This window comes from Hyperoodon ampullatus (assembly GCF_949752795.1).
Source record: "Hyperoodon ampullatus genome assembly, chromosome: X".
Classification (NCBI taxonomy): domain Eukaryota; kingdom Metazoa; phylum Chordata; class Mammalia; order Artiodactyla; family Ziphiidae; genus Hyperoodon; species Hyperoodon ampullatus.
Genome location: NC_136913.1, coordinates 89,559,715 through 89,582,228, shown reverse-complemented (window position 1 = coordinate 89,582,228; position 22,514 = coordinate 89,559,715). Strand labels below are relative to the sequence as shown.

The following is a 22,514-nucleotide window of genomic DNA, read 5'->3' as shown; positions in this document are numbered from 1 at the left end:
AAAGTAGAATTGGTTGTTTTGTTTAATTGATTTCTCCTTTTGAACATTAATCAACATAGCATCATGTCTAAAATTCAGCCACTAGTAACATTATTTTCTCAGTAGTCATCACTTGCAGAAAGGATTCTGAATTTACATAAAATGAAAAACAAAAACAAACCTAACAAAAGATATCAGGGCCTATTTTTACACCTTTGAGTTAATAATTAATGAAAACAGATAGAACTAAACCTAATGAAGGCACTATTGTAAACAGCAATCCACACCCTACCCCAACCTGGAAAAAAGATGTCCACTAGGAATTGAGTATTATGCTATGGCCCTTTAGAAAAACTAAACTAAGAAATCTTAACATTAAGAAGGAAACTGAATTATGATCTCTACATATGTATACTGACATAATAAACTATTTGTCAGCAGTACCTTAAAGTCTTCTAAACTGTAAAAGTACTAGTCTTTGAAAAAGCCCACTTAACCACCCTGAAGTTTAAATAGTCAAAACATTTACTAAATCAGTGGTTCTTAAAACTAGAGTGTGTGGCAGAATAACCTGGTGCCTGTTAAAACACAACGCTAGGCCCCTCCCACAGCATTTCTGATTCACTAGGTCTGGGGTGGGGCCCAAGAGTATGCATTTCTAATAACTTCTCAGCTGATGCTGAAGCTGCTGGTCTGAGGACCACCTGCTGAGAACCACAGACCTAAATTATGAATAGTACATCAGCACAGCCCTAACCAACAAAAGTTTGGTCAAGATGCATGTAAACAAATAAGGATAGAATAATGCTTAGAAAGAACGCTGATAAATTCACCCTTATTACATCAAAACATCTACATCTGCTTCGTGGTCTTCCTCAGTCACTTTCAAGGACAGCACTTCTTCATTAAGGAATAGCCCACTGAGCCTCTCCTTCCGAGCCTGCCTCTGCTCTTTCAGCTGCCTCTTGCGTAAGGCCTTCTGCTGTAACTTCCGCTGCTTGGATCGCTTCTGTCAAAATAAAAAATTCTAAATCAGTGAGGTTCAGTTCTGGCCTATCTACCCCAGAGTATTTTATGGATCAAATTCTATATTTTCTGATTAGAGATGTTCAAATTCCTCTGCAGTACAATCCTGGTTCCAGTAAGTGAGCCATTAGCTTAGACATGAAAACGATTCTTCAAGATTCTATTTCAATGGTATTTGACCAGTGAATCTTCTTATAAGGAAAGGTTGAAACTTGATCATTTGACTAGTTATGGACAACCAATCATTTCTAAGACTTTTTTATATCAAATTAAGGCACACTGGTGTCAGTGCAGAGGAAACATGTAGTGAACAATACTGAATACAAATATAGAGAACATTGTCAAAATCTGTAATGCTTATGCTTTTAAGGTGCCTTTCATCCAAAAGCACTAGCAATTTTACAATGGCTGGGAAAGAACCATGTCTTTTTCATATTAAGCAAATACCATCTTAAAAGTCCTTTAGAAACCCAGTGGGTACTCTATTCCTTGTCACTGGTAAACTGATGCCAAAAAGGAATGACGACATATCCAAAGGAAACCCATGGCAACCAACAAAGCTGGCTATGTTTCTGCTACTTTGGTAAGAACCAGGGAAGGAATCACTGTGTATCCTTGTCACCACTGGGTTCCCAAAGAGTTATAGAGAAACCCTTATCATCCATAAGTTGGCTCCAGACTGTCGCCACTGCAAGGAACCGAACTCCCCTGCTAAGCATCACAAAACCATTCTATATACATTTAAACTTATTTATGTGCCCAATAATATTATACAGAATTTTTTTCAACTGTCAGAAGGGTAGACAGAAATTAGAGAAAGCATTATTACATTTTAAAAAGAGCTAAGAAGAAACATTCAAGATTAAAACATTAAGAAAACATTTAACACACACAAAAAACATACAGAACATTTTTAGGAGCTAATAGACAGCAACATCAGCAACATAGTAAGATCCGCTTAGTAGTAAGCTGCAGTCAGTATTGCAATCTTGAGACTCACTCATTATTTCCATCAATTTATCTTACTTAAAACAGACATAAAAATCAGATAAAATTGAAGGTAATATGGCTGTGGGTCAAAACAGCATTTCAAAGCACTCAGCCTAGAGGGCTTTGATCAATAGGAGAGAATCCTGCTTGTTCAATTAAAACCAAAACCCACAGGCATCTATACAGCAGGATAATTATAACTCTTCAAGAAATTTATATGAAGGAATACTAATGTTAATATTGAAAGGTAAAGTTTTGTATTGATTAGACGTTTTACTTTTGAATCCCGAATCCGCTCTGCTGCACTTGCAGACAAGTTGCTGTCACTGTGTGCTCGACTCATGTTGGCACTGGAGTTTGAAGCAGAGTTTCCAACACTGGACCCACTGCTGCTTGCAGAACTGACCATGCTGGCACTGCTGCTGCTGGCACTGGCACTGGCACCGCTCACTCCACTGGTGCTTGCGCAACTAAAGTTGCTTCTCTTCCAGGCCTCTCTTGCAGGCCGTAGGCGAGGGCTATGCTCCTTGATATAGTTTCTGACCTTGGAAGAGACAGACAAAAACTGGTTACTGCTGTTCCTCGACATTCTGCCTTCAAAATAATGGAGAAAAGAAGAATATTGTACTTAAAACTGTCAAAAGTGCTACACGTGCACATAGGTAGAATATAAAGACAAAAGCAATCTCTAAATGTAGAAACAAGTACCAGAAAAATTGACAGTTTTCAAAATTCTAGAATACATATTATGAAGTTAGATTTTTAAAAGTATATAAAATATAATCAGTAAATGGAAGGCTACTAGCCTCTAGAACTTAGTATAATCCTAAGAATCCTGAGAATAACACTCAGAAATAGAAACTAACAATAAAATAAAATGCATAAGAGTAGGCATTTTTTAAGGGTTGCACCTTAAGATGATTTAAGTAAGCTGCTGATTATATCTAAGATTAGAGTGTTTCTTAGATCTTAGCTAGGGGCCCACAGTACCTGTCTTCAAATGCAAGGCATCAATTTACCATACTAATGAAAAATGGGCTGGAATGTAGAAAATTATAGTATGTCTGTTGAGAGAAATACTGAGAGAAAATTTTCATAAATCATGATAAATGCAAAAAAATTAAAAGTAGAACATAAGTACTCATTCAGCTATGCATCAGAGAAAGAGAAGTAAAGCCTATATTTAGAAGATACCAGAAATGTGTACCTAAGAATAGCAGAAGGAAAATTCATTGTTTTACCCTAGCCTGGCTCAATTACTGCATAAGACTATTCAAATCCCCCAGCTCAGATGTTCACTCAAGTACAGCTTTCAATAATCAATATTTTGATTCTGTCAATTGGTCTTCTGTAAACTGAGTTAGAATAAATCTATACTTTAGCATAACCACCCCTTAAATTGTGAAATTAGGTTTCAAAACCTGCATAACTAAAAAGCAGGTTCTATATCCACATAGTCCCAGAAAGGTACAGCCAGGTGAGATGTACATAAAACCTCTTAAAACCACATGTTCTAATATTACATTTCACAGCAGTGATTTTGACCTTAATTATTTATGTATTTACATATGACTATACAAGTATACATGTTATAAAACAATGGTATTTTCAATAGCTGTACAATCTGTATTTTCTTTACATACCTGCTTCAGTTTTTCATCTGTGAGACAGTTAAGTTCAATAATAAACTCACTGTCTGTAGGGGAGATTTGAGCAGAAGGATCAATTATTTTAATAATATCAAGTTGCTCCCGAAGACCCATCTCAGTACTGACTTTACGACTCAGATACTCAATATATTCCACCTATATGATGAAAAATTACAATAAACAAGATCAATGCCAAAACCTCTGATCTTTTAGTGTGTAATTTTTAATGTTTTAAATATCAGAAGCACTTAATATTATATTTGTTCCCTGCAAACAATTAGTTAGAGCTCAAATTCATATTTACTAAGCAATCCACATTTATCCAGTAGCTTTAAATAGGCAATAAATCAAGCTTCACATATGTGTGTGTGTGTTTGTTTTTTTTTTTGGGCCACATCAGGCGGCATGTGGGATCTTAGTTCCCTGACCAGGGATCAAACCCACATCCCCTGCATTGGAAGCGTGGAGTCTTAACCACTGGACCACCAGGGAAGTCCCCCACATATACGCTTTTAATTAAGAATGTTGAGATCGCTACCTGTTCATCATTTGTCATTGCACTCCAAGGAAGTTCATCTAAATTCCGGTGCTTGTTTTTCTTTTTAGGAAGCAGGCAAGGTGAACTTGGAATACTGGGTATGACATCAGAAAGTACATCACTCCCACTGGCAATGTCACTGCCTGGTAACTTTATAAAAATAAGGAGAATGGGGCAGGGAAAGAAAAATTTTAAAAAAAAATTTAAATGCCACATGTTTTGTATTGATTAAAAATGACTTTAATAAAAGACTAATGACAAATACAGAATCAGAAGACATTAACTCTGATCCACTCCTATTTTAGACAAAGCGGCAACATCAACATACTCTTTGTATATACAGTCACTTATTCAATGAGAGATATTTTCCAAAAGCTTAAAATCACAATCAAGGCTTGTTAAAATGCTAACTTAAGAGTCAATCATCATTAAGGTTTTAAATTCATAATGTGAATGTAGGCTAGGACCCACACAGCATAATGAATAAGGAGCACTAGTCTCCATCTCAAGAGACCTGAGTGATCTGCCACCACCTGGCTCTTTGCCAGACACTGTGCTAGACATACTGCCAATATAAAGACAAATCATGGCCCTTGTCCTCATGTCTGTATTCATAACCTCGAGACAAGTAAACTAATATAAAATATGTTGTTAATATAAAGAAAAATACTTTAAAGACCAGAAGTATTATAGAAGAAAAATTGGAAAAAAAATGGCAAGAGACAACGTGTAGACAAAGGAGAAAGCAAGCAAGCCTAACACACAGAAAATCGTATCAGCAAAAATATGTGCTATAATTTTATACTGCCTATTAAAAATCAGTTAGAATGGACTTAATTTTTTAACAGCTTTGTTGAGCTATAACTGATATACAAAGAACTGTACATATTTCATATATACAACTTGATGACTTTGGACATATGCATACACCCATGAAAGCATCATCACAATCAAGGTAATAAACATATCCATCACCTCCAAAAGTCAGAATGGATTTAATTTTGAATAAATGTGTTTAAGTCATTTTTAAGAAAGATAAAATATTTTCTTCTACAATGAGTACATAACAATCTTCAAAAATAATGTTTTCATTTTTATAATGTACAAAACAGCACCTTTTTGTTGTTTTGGTTCTATAGACTTTGCAATTATATCTGAACTCTAGGTGATTACTAGGCTTTTGAAGTTACCAAAAAGAAAAGCCATTTTATCCATGCAGATTACTGCACTCACATGTGTTTGGCCTCCTATTGTACCCACAGCACTGTAATAGGTACAGGGAATCCAAAGGAGTGTAAGTCATGGTCCTTACACAAGAACTTTATATTCTACTTGGAAAGATAATACAATAGCACAAACATAATTTTTGTGCTATAATATAAACATAGCAAATAACAAACGCATGTCTGAGATGACAAGTCATCAATGGAAATACCTAGCGTGAGTTGAAGCTACAAGATTAAAGCTTAGAGAACTACAAGGGGGCAGGCACTGGGGAGTCAATTGCATAGAAGAAATGAGTGAAGCCACAAAAAGGGGGCTGATCACTATGCAAGGTGACCATGATGTTTAGAATGAAGTTATCCAAGTTAACTATTACTCTTAAAAACCACATTTTCACTTTGACTGTCATTGATGAATCTAAGCATATAAGTGACATCCAACAATCTGTATGACTTCCTTTAAAATCTCATTAACTAACACTGCTTGTTCACCCTTAGCCCAAATGTTATCTAGTCAGTGTAATGAAAGAATGATTGCTGAATGCACACATGAAGGCCATGTCTTTTTCAGCCTTTAACGTCAGTACAACATTTTGCTATTTTCCCTTTGAAAAACTTCAAATCACAACATTACTATGTTAAAGATCTCCCTGGGGTTCCCAAAACAAAATGAGATGCTCCTTATCAGATGAAAGGCCTCCCCTACTTCAAGCTCCTTTGATAAATTAGGTAGAGAAAGGAACTCTCAAAACTTAAGAAAAGAATTCATCTTTAGCCTATATCTGCTAAGTGCCAGACTGTATGTTAAGCATTTTAATTTGTGCCTTTAATTCTGTTTACATGTTTGTTGGGGGGTGGGTGGCAAAAGATAGGCAATTAATGGTTCTGTGGCCATTTTTTTCTGGGGAGAGGTTAAAAGATCCCAGAGTTCAAATCAAATCCCAGCCCCACTGCTCACTAGTCATGTGATCTTGTGTAGGTTAGTTCCCTTCTTTGAGCTTCAGAGTCTTCAGTAAGTTATGGTTACTGTCATCCATCTCAAATGACTGTTGAGAGATTTACAAAAGGTAACATTTCTGGCACATGGGTGATACTCAATAAATCGCAGTATGTCCCTTTTTCTATACCTTGCCATGGTTTTAAGCCCTTTTAAAAAAGGAGCATAAACCCTCAGAGAATACCTCATGTTGCTAAAGTGGCTGGGTTAAATTTCACAAGGTAGTCTCTTGGAATGACAGCATGGGGAAAAGGAAAAGGTATTCAGGTAAGGAGAATAAGTTAATAAAACCATAGGTGGAAGAAAAAAACATAGGATAAGGTTAAGGAGACCAATATAATTAAAACAGAAAATCAGTGCTAGGGATTTGAAAGTTTAACAAATGAACTAGAGCTGTTATATGATATGAAGAAGCAGACCAATAACATTTCTACGTAGAAGTAGTAATGATGAAATTGGTCTTGAGGGAAGATGAGTTAAAAAGCAGTATGGGGACGAAATAGAGGAAAGACTGGAATTAGGAAGCTCTTGTGATCTGGGCCTGGACTAAGATAAGCAAAAATGGAAAGAAAAATGGGAGCAGATAGGGAAATTTTCAAATGAAATACAATTTATAAGACTATTTGACAACTGAATGGATAAGGATAATAGTCAAATGGCCATATGTGAGACCAGAAGAAAACTGGCAACATTTCACGGTCATACAACCCACCCTGGTTAACATATAACCCTTAAAGACCTCATTTTTTATGGCAAGAGACCTGAAGTAATGTTATATAGATCTTCTAGTCCTACACTTCATTTTACAAATAAGGGAAAAATGATATCCAGGGAGGGTCATATGGTTAGTGGCAGCATCCAAAGAAGGACACAAGTCCAGTGCTTTCGACTATGTCAGGCTGTCCTGCCCTGCAGGTAGTTTGGAATGAGAGAAGAATGCAATTTGGGATATAGAGAGTTTGCAGTGATAATGAGAAAAGCAAGTACAAGTGTCCTTTGAAATGACAATAATCATTTTACAATACACTGTAAGACATGTCACAAAGCAGAGTCTTTTTTTTCCCCCATGGAAACACTGTAATTGGAAGTTGCATTACTGATCAAGGACTCAGCATCAGATAATGGGCTAGCATTAAATCATAAGGTCATTCAACTGGAAGTGTCAAGTAGTCAATTGGAGATAGGGGATTAAAGCTGCAGATATACAGGAGAATTAGTTGTATGTGCTCCTGTGTATTTATTAGACCAGCAATTTTCCATTTTATAATTGATAATATATTTCAGGATAAAAATGCTTAATAATTCTCATCTCGTATTTTTCATGGACAACAATATTTGGTATATCTATATTAGAATCAGTAATTGTGACAAGTAAGGAGAATTAAATCAAACCTCTGCCATATTTTCTGCAGTATGCAGCAAAATTTTATGAGTAAGCTCATTTCTTTAACAGCTGATGTGCAATATCAAATTGTACCTCTAGGTTTCAAGCATGACAGCTGAATTACTCACTCTTTAAATTTTCTATGCTTTCCTGCTCAACAATAAAATAATTTCTCAAGTTCTAAGACTAGTCAAATATATCTTTAATAGTAAAAGGACTGCAAGCAAAGAAAACTATCAGCAAGGCAAGATGTTTTCATGCTACTTCAAATGCTAAAATGCTACTTCATTCTAAGGTTAAAATCCTGCCTTATCAAGCAGTTAGCATTTCTCTTCCCAGAGAATCTATGAATCATTTATATTTACTTTAGTAGTAACTGAAACATCTGTTTAAAAGAAAGATTTAAACAGATGCAGATTTTAATCACAACAGAGGTAATACGAATTTTTAAACTACAGTCAACGATTTTTAGCCTACATTAATCCTAACACATAATTTGTAATTATCTTCTGGGGTAATTTACTGTTCATGATTATGAGATCCCACAAAGACAAGAGAGCATTTTAAACCTTTCAGCATATTTAAACGGCAAATATCCATGGTAACAGAGTACCTACACTCCAATTTCAGAAGTGGAAAACACATTACTAAGGCAGGCCTTATTTTTGTTTCAGTGTTGTCAGTCATGTGCATTAACAGTGAGTGGTCGGGGATAGTTTTCCACTCTACTCATAAAATGAGTGAAGAAGTCAGCAATTAAAATTAAAAAGCGCCTGCCATTTTGCAACATTATGGATGATAACTCTAAGTCGCATGAAATAAGCAGAAAAAATATTTATCAGAATTATCAGAACTCCATTTGCTTATACTGTGTTAAGAATCCTCGTGGTCTTATTTTCAATACAAAGTGTGCACTTTAAAAAAATGAGGCACTGGGAAGTAGGTAAGGGAAGGAATGGGAGCTTGGGATTAGCAGAGGCAAACTATTATATATAGGATGGATAAACAACAAGGTCCTACTGTATAGCACAGGGAACTATATTCAATATGCTGTGACAAACCATAATGGAAAAGAATATGAAAAAGAATATATATATATATATATATATATGTGTGTGTGTGTGTGTGTGTATAACCAAGTCACTTTGCTGTACATAAGACATTAATACAACATTGTAAATCAACTATACTTCAATAAAATTTTTTTAAAATTAGGCACTGAAGAATAAAAAAGTACCCACACAAAGATGCTCACTGCTGTGTTATCTATAATAGAAAAAAAAAACGGAAACAGATGTAAATAGTGGAATGGTTTCATAAGTTCCGGCAAACTAGAGTACCAGGACTATTATGTAGTCATTAAGTGAATAATTTGCAGATCATGAAAAAGTTTATATGTTAAATGAGAATTTTATTATAGTATCTTATCCAGAAGAAAAGGGAACGCTGACCAACTCATTCTATGAGGCCAAAGTGATACAAAGACATCACAAGAAAGGAAAACTACAGACCAATATTCCTTATGAAAACCAATGCAAAAGTCCTCAACAAAATACTAGCAAACCAAATCCAGCAGCAAATTAAAAGGATTATATACCATGACCAATTAGGATTAATCCTAGGAATGCAAGGGTGAGTCATCATACAAAAATCAATGTAGTACATCAAACTAACAGAATGAAGAAACTGCATGATCATCTCAACAGATACAGAAAAAGTGTTTGACAAAATCTAACACCCTTTCAGATAAAAACACTGAACAAACTAGGAATAAAAGGGAAATGCTTCAATAATTTAATAAAGGACATTTGTGAAAAACCTACAGCTAACATACTCAAAGGTGAAAGACTGAAAGCTTCTCCCCTAAGATCAGGAAAAAAAACCACGGATGCCTGCTTTTGCCACTTCTATTCAACACTGTACTGGAGATCTAGTCAGGGCAATTAAGCAAGAAAAATAAAACTATCCAGATTGGAAAGGAAGAAGGAAACCCATCTCTATTCACAGATGACATGATCTTAAATATAAAAAACCCTAGAGAATCCACACAGAAAAAGAGAACTATTAAAGCTAATACATAAGTTCAGCAAAGTTGCAGGATACAAAATCAATATACGAAACTCAACTGTATTTCTATACACTAGCAATGAATAATCCAAAAAATGAAATTAAGAAAACAATTTCATTTACAACTGTATCAAAAGAATAAAATATTTAGGAATAAACTGAACCAAGGAACTATAAGACTTAAACACAGAAAACTATAAAACATCATTGAAAGAAATTAAAGAAGGCTTAAATAAAGACATTCCAGCCCATGTTCATGGATTGAAATATTTAATAATACTGTTAAGACAGTAACATTCCCCAAATTGATCTACAGATTCAATGAAATCCCTATCAAAATTCCAACTTCCCTTTTTGCAGAAATGGACAACCTGATCCTAAACTCTGATAAAGAAGAACAAAGTGGGAGAACTCACGCTTCTTGATTTCAAACCTTATTACAAAGCTAGAGTAATCAAAACATAAGGATAAGGATATGCTGGCATAAGGACAGATATATGTATCAATGGAATAGAATCGAGAGTCCAGAACTAAACCTATAAACATCTATGACCAATTCATTTCCACAAGGGTACCAAGACCATTAGATAAGGAAAAAATTAGTCTTTTCAACAAGTGGTGCTGGGACAACTGGATATCTACATGCAAAAGAATGAATTTGGAAGTCCTACCTTATGCCGTATATAAAAAGTAACTCAAAAGGATCAAAGATCTAAATGTAGGAACTAAAGCTCTAAAATTCTAAGAAGGAAACATGAAAAATCTGCATGACCTTGGATTAAGCAATGGTTTTTAAAATATGACATCAGAAGCACAGAACTCTAAGAAAAAATAAATTAGACTTCTATAAAATTTAAACTTTTGTGTATTAAAGGACACTATATCAAATGAAAAGACAACCTACAGAATGGGAAGTATTTTTGCAAATCATGTATATGATAAGAGCCTAGTAGCCATCACATATAAAGTACTCTTACAATTCAACAAGAAAAGACAATGCAATTTAAAAATGGGCAAAGGATCTGAATAGACATTTTCCCCAAAGAAGATATACAAATGGCCAATAAGACATGAAAAGATGCTCATCATCATTAGCCATTAGGGAAATGCAAATCAAAACCACAATGAGATACCAATTTACACACAGTAGGATGGCTATAATAAAAAGGACAGATCATACCAAGTATTAGAAAGGATGTGGAGAAACTGGAACTTTCATGTATTGCTAGTGAAAATGTAAAATGGTACAGCCACTTTGGAAAACATTTTGGCAGTTCCCCAAAAAGTTAAACATAAAGTTATCACATGAGCCAGCAACTTCCAGTGTATATCCATGAGAATTAAAAATATACATCCATATAAAAACTTGTACCTGAATGATCATAGCAGTATTATTTATAATAACCCCAAAGTGGAAACAATCCATCAGTTGATGAATGAATAAACAGAATGTTATGTATCCATAAAACGGAATATTCAGCCATAAAAAGGAACTGTCATGGACTAAATGTTTGTCACCCCCCAAATCCATATCTTGAAGTCCTAATACCCAACATGATGATATTTGGAGGTGGGGCTTTGGGAGGTAATTAGGTTTATATGAGGTCATGAGGGTGGAGCCTGTGTGATGGGATTGGTGACCTCATAAGAGGACCAAGAGACCAGAGCTAGCTCTCTCTCCCACCTCTATGTGAGGATACAGCAAAAGGCAATCATCTGCAAACCAGGAAGAGGGTGCTCACCAGAACCTGTCCATGATGGCATTCTGATCTTGGACTTTCAGGCTCCAGAACTGTGAGAAATAAGTGTTTGTTGTTTAAGCCACTCAGTCTATGGTATTTGTTATAGCAGCTCGAGCTGACTTAAGACAGGAATGAAATACTACATGCTATAACATGGATGAACTTGAAAACATTACGCTAAGTGAAAGACCTCAGACACAAAAGGCCACATATTATATGAGTACATTTATATTAAATATCCAGATAGGTAAATCCATAGAGAAAGTAGATTAGTGGTTGCCAGGTGATGGGGGCAGGGGGAAATTGGGACTATCTATTAACAGGCATTGGTTTCTTTTGGAGTGATAGAAATGTCCTGGAATTAGATAGTGGTGATGGCTGCACAACACTGTGAATATATTAAAAATCTCTGAATTATACATGTTAGAATTATTAAAATGGTATATTTTATCTCAATTTTTAAAATTTTTATCCAAATCATATTTACAACTGTATATGAAATAGAAGCATTTGAAATAAAATAAAATTTAAAAATAAAGGGGCTGTGGATTATATTTTCCTCTTTAAAAACCTCTTAATTTCCAGTATAGCATTGTTTATAACAAGAAAAAACTGAAACCAACCTAAATATTCATTATTAGGGAACTGATTAAATTATGATGCAGTTATCAAAAAGAATGAGATATAGTACAGGTAGTTGAAAAAAGCAGAGGGCCAAACAGTGGCTGAAGTATGATCCCATTTTTGTGTCTTTTTTTTTTTTTTTGGTGGGGGGTGCCCTCACCGAGCAGTATGCGGGATCTTAGTTCCCCGAACAGGGATCGAACCTGTGCCCCCTGCAGTGGAAGTGCAGAGGCGCAGAGTCTTAACCTCTGGACCGCCAGGGAAGTCCCTTTGTGTGTTTTTAACGCTGTGCAAGCATACTTGTATCTGCACAAGCTCTTAACAGTGGTAACCACAGAAGAGTGGGACTTGGAGACTTATTTTTAATTTTATGCTATTTGGTATTATTTGATATTTTAATAAAAATTGTTTGAAATAGGGCTTCCCTGGTGGCGCAGTGGTTGAGAGTCTGCCTGCCGATGCAGAGGACATGGGCTCGTGTCCCGGTCCGGGAAGATCCCACATGCCGCGGAGCGGCTAGGCCCGTGAGCCATGGCCGCTGAGCCTGTGCGACTGGAGCCTATGCTCCGCAACGGGAGAGGCCACAACAAGGAGAGGCCCGCGTACCACAAAAAAAAAAAAAAAAAAAAGAAAAAAAAATTGTTTGAAATAAAATGTTTGATTCATCTTTTGGAAAACAACTTCAAGTATTTAGATGGCTTTCAAACACAGTAGATATTCAAGTATTTGTTGAATATAACAGTTGCTGTATGCAAGGAAAGCTTCTTCAAACGTTATTGTGTTTTACAATCAGAAAATGGATGTTGCCATAACATGATCTACATTTTCTGAAAGACTGTTTGGAAATGCTGCCTTATGATGAGTGCAATTTGCCACAAAGCCATTTTATGTGGTATATTTGCCACAGAAGAAAAAACATTTTTAGGTGAAAAACATCTCTACATATGAAGAGAATACAAAATGAGAAATTATATTCCTAATAAAAATGAAAAAAATTATGTATTATGTAGTGGTTTGTGATATTAGATATATAATGTGACCTTGATGTAAAGGTATTGTGCCTATAAGGACACGAAGGCCATTTATCAGTAAAGAGAAAATTTGCTTGGATTAATGCACAGAAAGGTACTAATGATATATAATCATAGGAACATTATACAAGTATTAAATTACATGAAAATGTACAAAAGGTATCTGTAGCGTGAGAAGCCTAAAAGGTATGTTAGCAAAAATAAAGGATAAATATTTCTTCTAATTCTTAATGCTGTTAGAGAATCTCCAGGACTGAATAAACATTGGAGAAATTTACTTTGAGGTAGAGATGAAAATACCGAAACAGAAATTCATACTTCTACTTATGGAGTAATGATGGCAATATAAGAAAAATAATCCTACCTGCCATTCAAATTCACTATCTGACCAATCCCAGTATGTGCTAATAGAAGAAGAGACATCACTGCAGACACTCCCCTCAGGGAATAAATCAAAAGACGTGAAGTCCTGATCATCTAATAGGGAATAGCAATCATCTTGATCTCCAACAGAAACTGATGAAAACAGCTCCTCACTGCATTCTGAGCTGGCCACACTTGTTCCACAGGAAGTTAAATTCCACCTTAAAAACAACACAAAAGAAATCACAACAGAAACTACAGAATCCACACAATTTTAAGATACAAATAGGATACGATTATTACATTTATGAGGAATATGAGCATATTTTTAGATATGATAATGATATTGTGATTATTTTCAAAAGAGCTCTTATCTTTTAAAGATACATACTAAAATATTTATGAATGAATATGTCTGGGATTTGTCTCAAAATTATAAGGGGTTGAGGAATGAGTAGGGGTATAGATAAAGCACACTGCCATATATAATTGTTGAAGCTGCACGATGGGTATATGGGGTTCATTACACTATTCTCTACTTTCCTATCTGTCTGATTGGAGCCGGACTGAGTTCAAATTCTTGCTCTGTCACTTGCCTGCTGTTTGATCTGAAGCGAAACAAATCCTCCCCAAGCCTGGGTCATCATCTTTAAAATGCGGTTACTATTTACATTATATGAGAATGCATACAGAGCACTCAGCAGACATGAAATGTGCTCAATACATGGCAGCTATTATTATTAAAGGAAGAGAGTAGCCAGTGCAGAGCAGAGAAAAGCACCAACAAAGTACACAGGTAGAAGCTCAAAGTGTTTCTTATATTTAAATAACTTTTACATATCAATGATATACAGGATCATTGCAAAGATGTTGGAACAAGAAAGGAGTGACGAATAAGATTAAAATGACCAATAATTCCACTAACAATAAATGATCCATAATGTTTTGGCACTTTTTTCTACATGAATATGTATATTTTTACAGAACCAGCATTGTGTGTGTGTGTGTGTGTAGATAGATATTAGTATCCCACTTTTATTCACTTAACATTATATACTGAACATTTACCCAACTATATTACTTGAAAACATTTTAATGCCTATATAATATTCTACCTATTAAATGTATCATAATTTATTTAACATTACTCCTTCAATAATAGGTACTTAGGCTGTTTCCAATTCTTTTTTTGGTACTACAAATAATACTGAGATGAAACCATTTTGTTTATAATTATTTATCTAAATATATAATCTCTCAACATAGATTATTTGAAAGGAAATTACTGAGTCAAAGAATATGAACATTTCTAAGGGTGACAGTATAGTTAGCCAAGTGCCTTTTCTGAAAAGGCTGCACTAATTTGCCCTCCCCAAAGCAGTCCATAAAAGTGCTCATTTCACCACAACCTTAACAGCACCGAAATTTTCATTTTTAAAAATTTTACCTAGCTGATAGGAGAAAAACATTTTTATATCAATTTTTATTTCTTTGATTACTGGCAAGGGAAAAATTAAAAATAATTATTAGCTATTTTGCTATAGCATCTTACTAGGTGTTAATATTTTCCTTGTTGATTTTGTTAGAGTTCTTTATATGTTAAGGATATTAATATTTTGTCTGTATTATTTGTTGCAGGGTTATATATTTTTTTAATTTTTTTATCTTGAAATCTACAAATCTGTTTTCTTTTATAAATTTCCACTAGCTTTATATTACTAATGAGATAATCTTCATTGCTTTGGCAGTAGCCTAGGGAAATTAACCCTTAAGACATGATTTAGTATATCTGATACTAATAAGGTATTAAAATAATGACTTCCTGAAGAAAAGCTTGTTATTACCTATTATTGTTTCTCACCTTTCATTAAATCCAGTTTTTTCCTGAACTGTGTATTCAGTTTTTAAACTTCCCCTCTTATTTTATATAGCTAATCTTAATTCCAAAGTTCTTGATTTACAAAATTTGGGCATCCTGGCAATTTTATGGCACCTTTTCCTTTGTACTAAAGGTAGAGTATTTTAAACCACTGAAACACACACACACTCTAAACTATTATAGTTCAGTAATATAAAAGCAGAAGGCAACAAACTTTTATTAATAGGCAAAAACCTAAAATTCACCTAAGAGTCCTAGAATACCTTGTAACATTACCTAGTTTCATCACGTGCTTGCTAGGTAAGCAGTATCCTCATTTTTTAAAAATCAACAAACCTGGTAGAATTAACCAAATTGCCTCAGTCATGCAATAAGGCAATAGAAAGCTGTGAATGACAATTACAGTGAAAGTTCTGTCCTTTCACACACTCAACAAACATTTAGTCAGCATCTTCAATGTGCCAAAGCACTGTGTCATGTACTAGGAAAAGCTGTTAGATAATTGTTTTTAATGAGAATTTCTTTTTAGCTTCGAAAACTTAGTAGAAATGTTTCCCTTCATGAGTAATATTGACTCTTTTTTAAAAACTAAGCCATATTTAATATCCTAATCATTAGATCACTGACAAGGGAGTCAGGAATTTGCTTGGTTTTGTGCTCTTACCTTAGGGCAAAATCAGGATGTTCCTCAGTTTTCCAGATCTATAACTTTATAACAGATATTACAAGGTTCTGGGCATTCTTAGAAGCCTTAGCTCCTTGTTCTTTTCTTTTTTTTTTTAATTAACAGCGGCAAGGAAATCGGTCTCATACTTGAGACAATCATTTACAAAATAGAAAAATAGTACTTTGAGTTTTTAAAAAATTCTATTATCTTCTAATATGCAAATATTCTTATTATTATTATTTTAAGACAAGGTAAATAAAAACCAAGTAGGAAGTACTTTCATCCACTGCTGGTGGGAATGTTAAATTGGCACTGGCATAATCTTTCTGAAAAGCAATTTGGTAGTGTATAAGGAGCTTTAAAAAGGTTCATTCCTTTGGACTCAGTAATTGCCTTGCTAAGAATCTATCCCTTTCCCCAAATAGAAGTTTGGAAAAAAAGATGTATATACAAAAATGTCCAAACAATATTATAATAGCAAAATAAGGAAAAACAAATGCCTCTAAAACATTGGGAATAATTAAATGATATATCTATATTTGAATAATGGTGTTTTAAAAATCATTAAAAATCATACTTTCAGGCTATTTATTGAAAAAGAAAATAAAATGTAACTGCAAACAACCTAGTCACAAATTATATATATAGCCGGATCCTGATTTTTAAAATTATGTATGTACAAAGAAATAACATTAAAAGTAACAACAGGGAATTTCCTGGCGGTCCAGTGGTTAGGACTTGGTGCTTCCACTCCGGGGGTGGGGGTTTAATCCCTGGTCAGGGAATGAAGATCCTGATAGCGATGTGGCACGGCCCAAAAAAAAAAAAGGTAACAACATCAAAATGTTGACAGCTGTTATCTTTAGTGAAAAGGATCATAAGTGGTCTTTATAGTTTCGTATATGCCCATAATTTTCTATAATGAACTTTTATAATAGAAATTTAAGAGATGCTTTTAGACTGTTCTGTTGGTTTCAAATGTGTAATGGAAGAACACTGTGTACGTGTGCTCAGCACTGAACTCTTCAAATTTACAAAGCCCTTACATCTTATTCCACTAAGAGAAAACTACCTAACACTAAGATCCTAGCTATAACCATGCAATTATTCACAAAGGAGACTTTCTCCATATTTTAAAAGAAATGTTGAAAAGAATCCATGAAATGGGGTTTAACTCAATAACTAGGCTTGCTGCCCAAATTTTAATTAAAAATAAAAAGCCAAGAACATTTACCTGCAAGGCTTTTCAGCAAGAATACACAGATGAAGGGCTTTCAGTGGTATTTTTCTAAAATTAAGAAAAGCATGTGCACCACATACATTCTTCTGCAGCCCTTTCTCTCTCAGGTAGACCTATTACCTCTCAGGATAAGAATCCAGCCAATGAGCACTGTGGAATACAGTCCTACTGTCAAGTTGATGAAAGTCATTCCAAATCCATGCCATTTATTCTCAGTTAACAATCCTCTTTGTATTCATCACTGACTCCCTGCCAGAATCCCCATACAGCCACCCTGACTTCTGCTACTCCTCTGGAGCCCAACAGGCCATCAAGGTCCCAAGTTAGAGCAGATGACACAACCCCCCTACTTTACTCATTCAAATTTCCAACTCTCCTCCCAGCGACCTCCATTGTCTTGGGATCCTTACCCATCCCTCCTACCCACTCTACAGTCTGGGAAGTAAACAACATTCCATGTCATTTCTAAGGCTAATTCTTCCATTTGGCCTTCAGAGTTAATCCCATCCATCTCCTGTCATCCCACCTGCTCTTGTATTTTCAATTTCTCTCTTTCCTGTGGGTTGCTTCTAAGGAGCTAAAATATCTGTTCTTGGAAAATAAATAAATAAACAAGGCAAAAATCAAATGAAGAAGCCTTCACTTTTTTTTTCAAATTACTACATCTCTCCTTCCTTTCCCTGCTAAATTTATTGAAAAGTGTCTTCTATTCTCTCATCCTCTGTAACCCCACAGTTCCACTCCTATCAGACTACTGGAATCTCTGTTCTAGAAATCTACATTTCTAGTCTAAATAGTTCTCCAAAGCCTGATCCCCATTCTCAATTTGTCACAGCAAGCCCCCAAACCAAATTCCTCCTGCCTCTGTAATATATCTCACTTCATGAAACATGGTTCTACCACCTGTAACTCACAACTCTTCTGCACCTCTAATTCTCTAACAAGACAGGAAAACTGTGGGTAGAACAAAAGGCACACGGTAGTCTTGGGCTTTTTCTAGTTAGTGGTGATTGAAAATGGGGCTCTGAAATCACAGAACTGAGTAACTGCTTTATACAATACATAGTTCATTTTGTATCCTGCCAATAGGGTATACAAAAATGAGGCACTGTCCTCCCACATGCTTTTCACAATTGTTCAATGTCAAAGTACTGATGTACTCCTGAAAGAGGAAGAAAATAACACACTGATTAGTTCATATTAACCTCCTTCATCTCACAACTTAATTATAGGACCTACCGATATCATTATATTTTTTTCAGTTTGCTAAATGATATACTTTTTTGCTGACAGTGGAAGTTACCGTGGACAAATGCTAAGAGAAAACCCACAATTACACCAGAAAAATCCTGTCCCCCAAACTAAAAAAAAAGCCTTAAAACTATATATATATTCCATATTGATATTTCAATTAAAAATGAAATAAGTTTTTAAGTGTTTTTGGCTTACTGAAGTTTATTTTATTCCCCCCAAATTCTAGACAAACCCAACTTGGTCATAAAATCCTAAAAGATACTCCTAGAAAAGTGAATTCTCAGGAAGCTGTCTATGTTCGTGTAATTTATTTTCCACTGAACCTAGACCAGTGACACACCAATCTAAGTCACAGGTGACGCTAAATGCAACAAACATTCAAACTTAGGAATCATAAGTAACAGTGCCTTGACTCTCTTGATTAATGAAGGCTGCATAGATACCCCAGAGTCCAGTAAATGAGCAGACACAAAATCATCATCATCATAAGGCCCTTATCAACAGCATTATTTAAACAATCTCCATAGTTTTGTTATCAGGTAACAAGGAAGAAGCAAAATAGAGGTAAATCAAGTACCTACCCACTGACAAGCTTTCTATTTTCAATGAAACTTGTTTTATAATGATTAAACCCAAGGCTCGATATCAGAACTCAACTATTCAGATCTGATTTCTGTTTTGGATTGTTGCTTGAATTGGTGAATGTGCTGTGACCCATACAACTCCAAAATAAAAGAACTCCCTAAACTAAACTTTGCCCACATACATGATTTAGCTTTTTTCTTCTCCCTGAAAAGAAATGACTGGAAGCATATGGTCCTCTCAAACGCCATCCTGAGGAGCGGGTAAGAAGGCAGAACGTTCCAGAAGGAGAAAAGATTTAAAAAGCAAGGTAGCCTAGGGCAGAAACATCACCTGCTGTAAGAATTGCTAATTCTGCTTCCCCTCATCTCTGCTGAGGAGGGTACAGAGCAAGATACATTCCTGCTACCATTCCAAGGCTTGTGACAAGTAGGGTAGGAGAGGGGGTGTTTAAAAAAGCAGGCAGTAACTAGAAAAAATGCTTGACTTGGGAAAACTGGGGCTGAACAAGAACCTCCCCCTCTATCTTCACCACCTCATGCTGGAAAACAACCTTGACTCTACCAAGGTCTGTAAGACAAGGGACAGAAAAACACAAGGAAAAAATGGGGAGGAGGAGAAAGAACAGAACAAGCTGTAAGAAATGTATTATTCACCATGCTACACTCCCCATCACCCCCACACATTTTGGCAGCACTTACCCTCAGCCTCTGTCCCCACTCCCTTGCCCTCATCATCAGAGCAGGCTAATTCTGAGATCATTTAACATTCCTGTGTACATGATTTATTCCAGTGCTGCAAAACTTAAAATATCAAATATGTGCACAAGTATTATTTTACCTTATTTTCCAATGCAAACAATTCTAAGCACACTTAATTTCATAAATATGTTACATTCATGCTATAGTCACATCATGGGTTTCTGTGAGTTAGTCTAAGAAACCATAACAACCATTTATAACACTGGAGCCATTAGTTCTGTTCCAAGTTTCATCACTGGCTCTGAAGGAGTAATCCTGGCTTTGCCTGACTCGGTTTTATTAACTTGAACACAGTCTTTTCTCTCTGGGCCTCAGTTTCCTCATTTGTGCAATGAGGATTTGGAACAGTTGTAACAAGTTTACTACCATTTTCTTTTCACATGTGTTATAGCGATGTTCTGTATGATTATTTAATTGTAACACCTTGCTTCCAGACTATAACTTTCTTCTAGGTAAGAATCATATTTTATATATTCCTTGTACTTGGTAGAAGGTTAGTAACTCTGTAGATTGATTTAAGGGGTTGGGGAGGAGCATGCAAAAGCCATTAGAATGTGGAAGGATTTGTTCGTATTCATATTGTAAAGTGGACGAGAAATCAGAACTAGACTCCTTAATTCAACTCCAGTATTTTCCATAGCTGAATCCCTCTCTCTCTCCCTCCTCCCTTGTTCTCCACCCCGCCAGGCCTCTGTGTGTGGTGTATACACACATATACATATAATATGCACCTATGTTATAGGTTGGGGTATGTGTAAAACATCTTCAAATCCCCCACATTTGATATAACACAAATGCCTGCATGAGAGAATTCTCCAGAACACTCTACCTTCCAATAAAACCAGTTAGGGGATGCACCCTCTGAATAAATTTGTATAAGCAAGCCCATCCTAAGCTTCGCTGCATCTTTCCACTGGGGGAGCAAACCAAAGGATGTGCTTCAGGAAGGAATCTTCCAGATTTAAGCTTATACATTTTGGCAGGGCCTAAAGCGCTAGGGCAAAGAGTTCATAGAGCAAAGAAAAAAAAAAAAAAAAGAATCGCCTGGTTTCCCAAAGCTTCACTAAAGAAATGGGGGGTTGGGGGTGAAAATAGGGCTACGAGACAGGTTAAAAATTGGGAAAAGGAAGATTCTAGCTTTTAAAGTGCCACCTTTCAAAAAGATCGACTTTTGATTTTGAGCCATCCGAAATCCTCTCTATGGAGGATTGGATTGTACCGGAAATGGAAGGGGTTAAACTTTTGAGGGTGGATGAAAACAGGGAAGCATCTAAGAATCAAGGGTTGGGGTTTGGGATTCGCAGGGTACAGATGAGGCGGGAGGGGGAAGGGAGGAGTCGCTGGGTCAGAAGATGAATGGGGGAAAAGAGAGAGAGTAAAATGCCGGCCAAAAGGAAAATCGGAGGACAGGGGTGAAATAGGGAGGGGAAGAGGGAAGGAGCCCGGGAATGAGCGCTGGGCGGAGGAAGGTGGGGGAGGGGGCGACTGGAAACGCAGACCCGAGGCGGAGGGCCAGAATGGGGGGAACCTGGCGTTCTCCGGCTGGAAGCAGAGGTGTGGGCAGTCTGCCCCTGCCCTCAGCGGAGGTTTGTACCTGTTGGTGTGGAAGCGGTGGAGCGGATCCGTGCGATGGCAAGACGAGAGCTGGCAGCCGAAGTCGCTGATGTCCAGGCAGCCCGGCTCCTCGCTCGGGCAGGTGCCCACCCCGCGAGGGGGTCCCAGAAGCGGGAAGGGCTCCTCGGGGGTTAGAAACTTCTCGTACGAAGTGGTGGCTGACGCTTCGTCGGACATGGTTGGAGATGGCCTGGCTCGGGCTCCCTCTCCGGCCCCCGGCTGCTCCCGCGACCGTCCCTGCCCCCACTCTAACCTGTCCGCTGTCGCCGCCGCCGGGGTGTGCCCGCCGCAGCTCCCTGGCAGGCTGCGCGCCGCGGCCCACCGCTGCCCGGGGAATGCCGGGAGGCACGAAGGGGCTGCTCGAGGCTACAGGCGCCTGCCGGCCACTCAGTCAGCGCCTCAGTGGCCTCTGCAACCACCTCAGCCGTCGCTGCCGCTGCCCGGCCCAACCCAGTCAGCGCAGCGCCGCCGCCGCCGCCGCCGCCGCCGCCGCCACCCGGCCCGCCCACTGCGCTCCTGCTCGCAACTGCAGCAGTCTGCCCGACACCCGCAAGAAGGGGAAAGGCGGCGGGAAGCCGCTCCCTTTGCCCCCTGCTGGCGCGGAGGAGGAACTGAATCTCCGCCCGCCGCAGCCCGCGCCTCCGGCTCCGCCCCGCCCCGCCCTGCCCTCCACGCGTCGAATCAGGGATTCCAGACGCTGGAAAGGCCCGGCGCTTCAGGCCAACCTCCTCCTCCGCTTTCTCACCCTCGGCTGATTACTAAGCAGCAAGCCGTAGTCCTGAGAAAAGGGACTTGGCCAAGGTCACACTGCAGTGCGTGAGAAAGAATCCGGAGGCTCTGGTTCCCACTACACTCGATCACCCTGCCCCAATTCAACAAGTAATTACTGAGCTCCTGAAGTGTG

At 37.2% G+C, this 22,514-nt stretch overlaps 1 protein-coding gene across 1 annotated transcript; it reads right to left on the bottom strand.

The window, feature by feature from the left end:
- Window positions 1-817: 817 nt before the first annotated feature.
- On the bottom strand, window positions 818-21,787 carry FAM199X (family with sequence similarity 199, X-linked; the record flags this gene model as incomplete). Its single annotated transcript, XM_079727391.1, has 6 exons — window positions 818-988; window positions 2,273-2,539; window positions 3,639-3,800; window positions 4,183-4,332; window positions 13,615-13,834; window positions 21,591-21,787. The coding sequence occupies 6 exons, from the start codon at window positions 21,785-21,787 to the stop codon at window positions 818-820; spliced, it is 1,167 nt and encodes a 388-aa protein (XP_079583517.1).
- Between the last annotated feature and the right edge of the window lie 727 nt (window positions 21,788-22,514).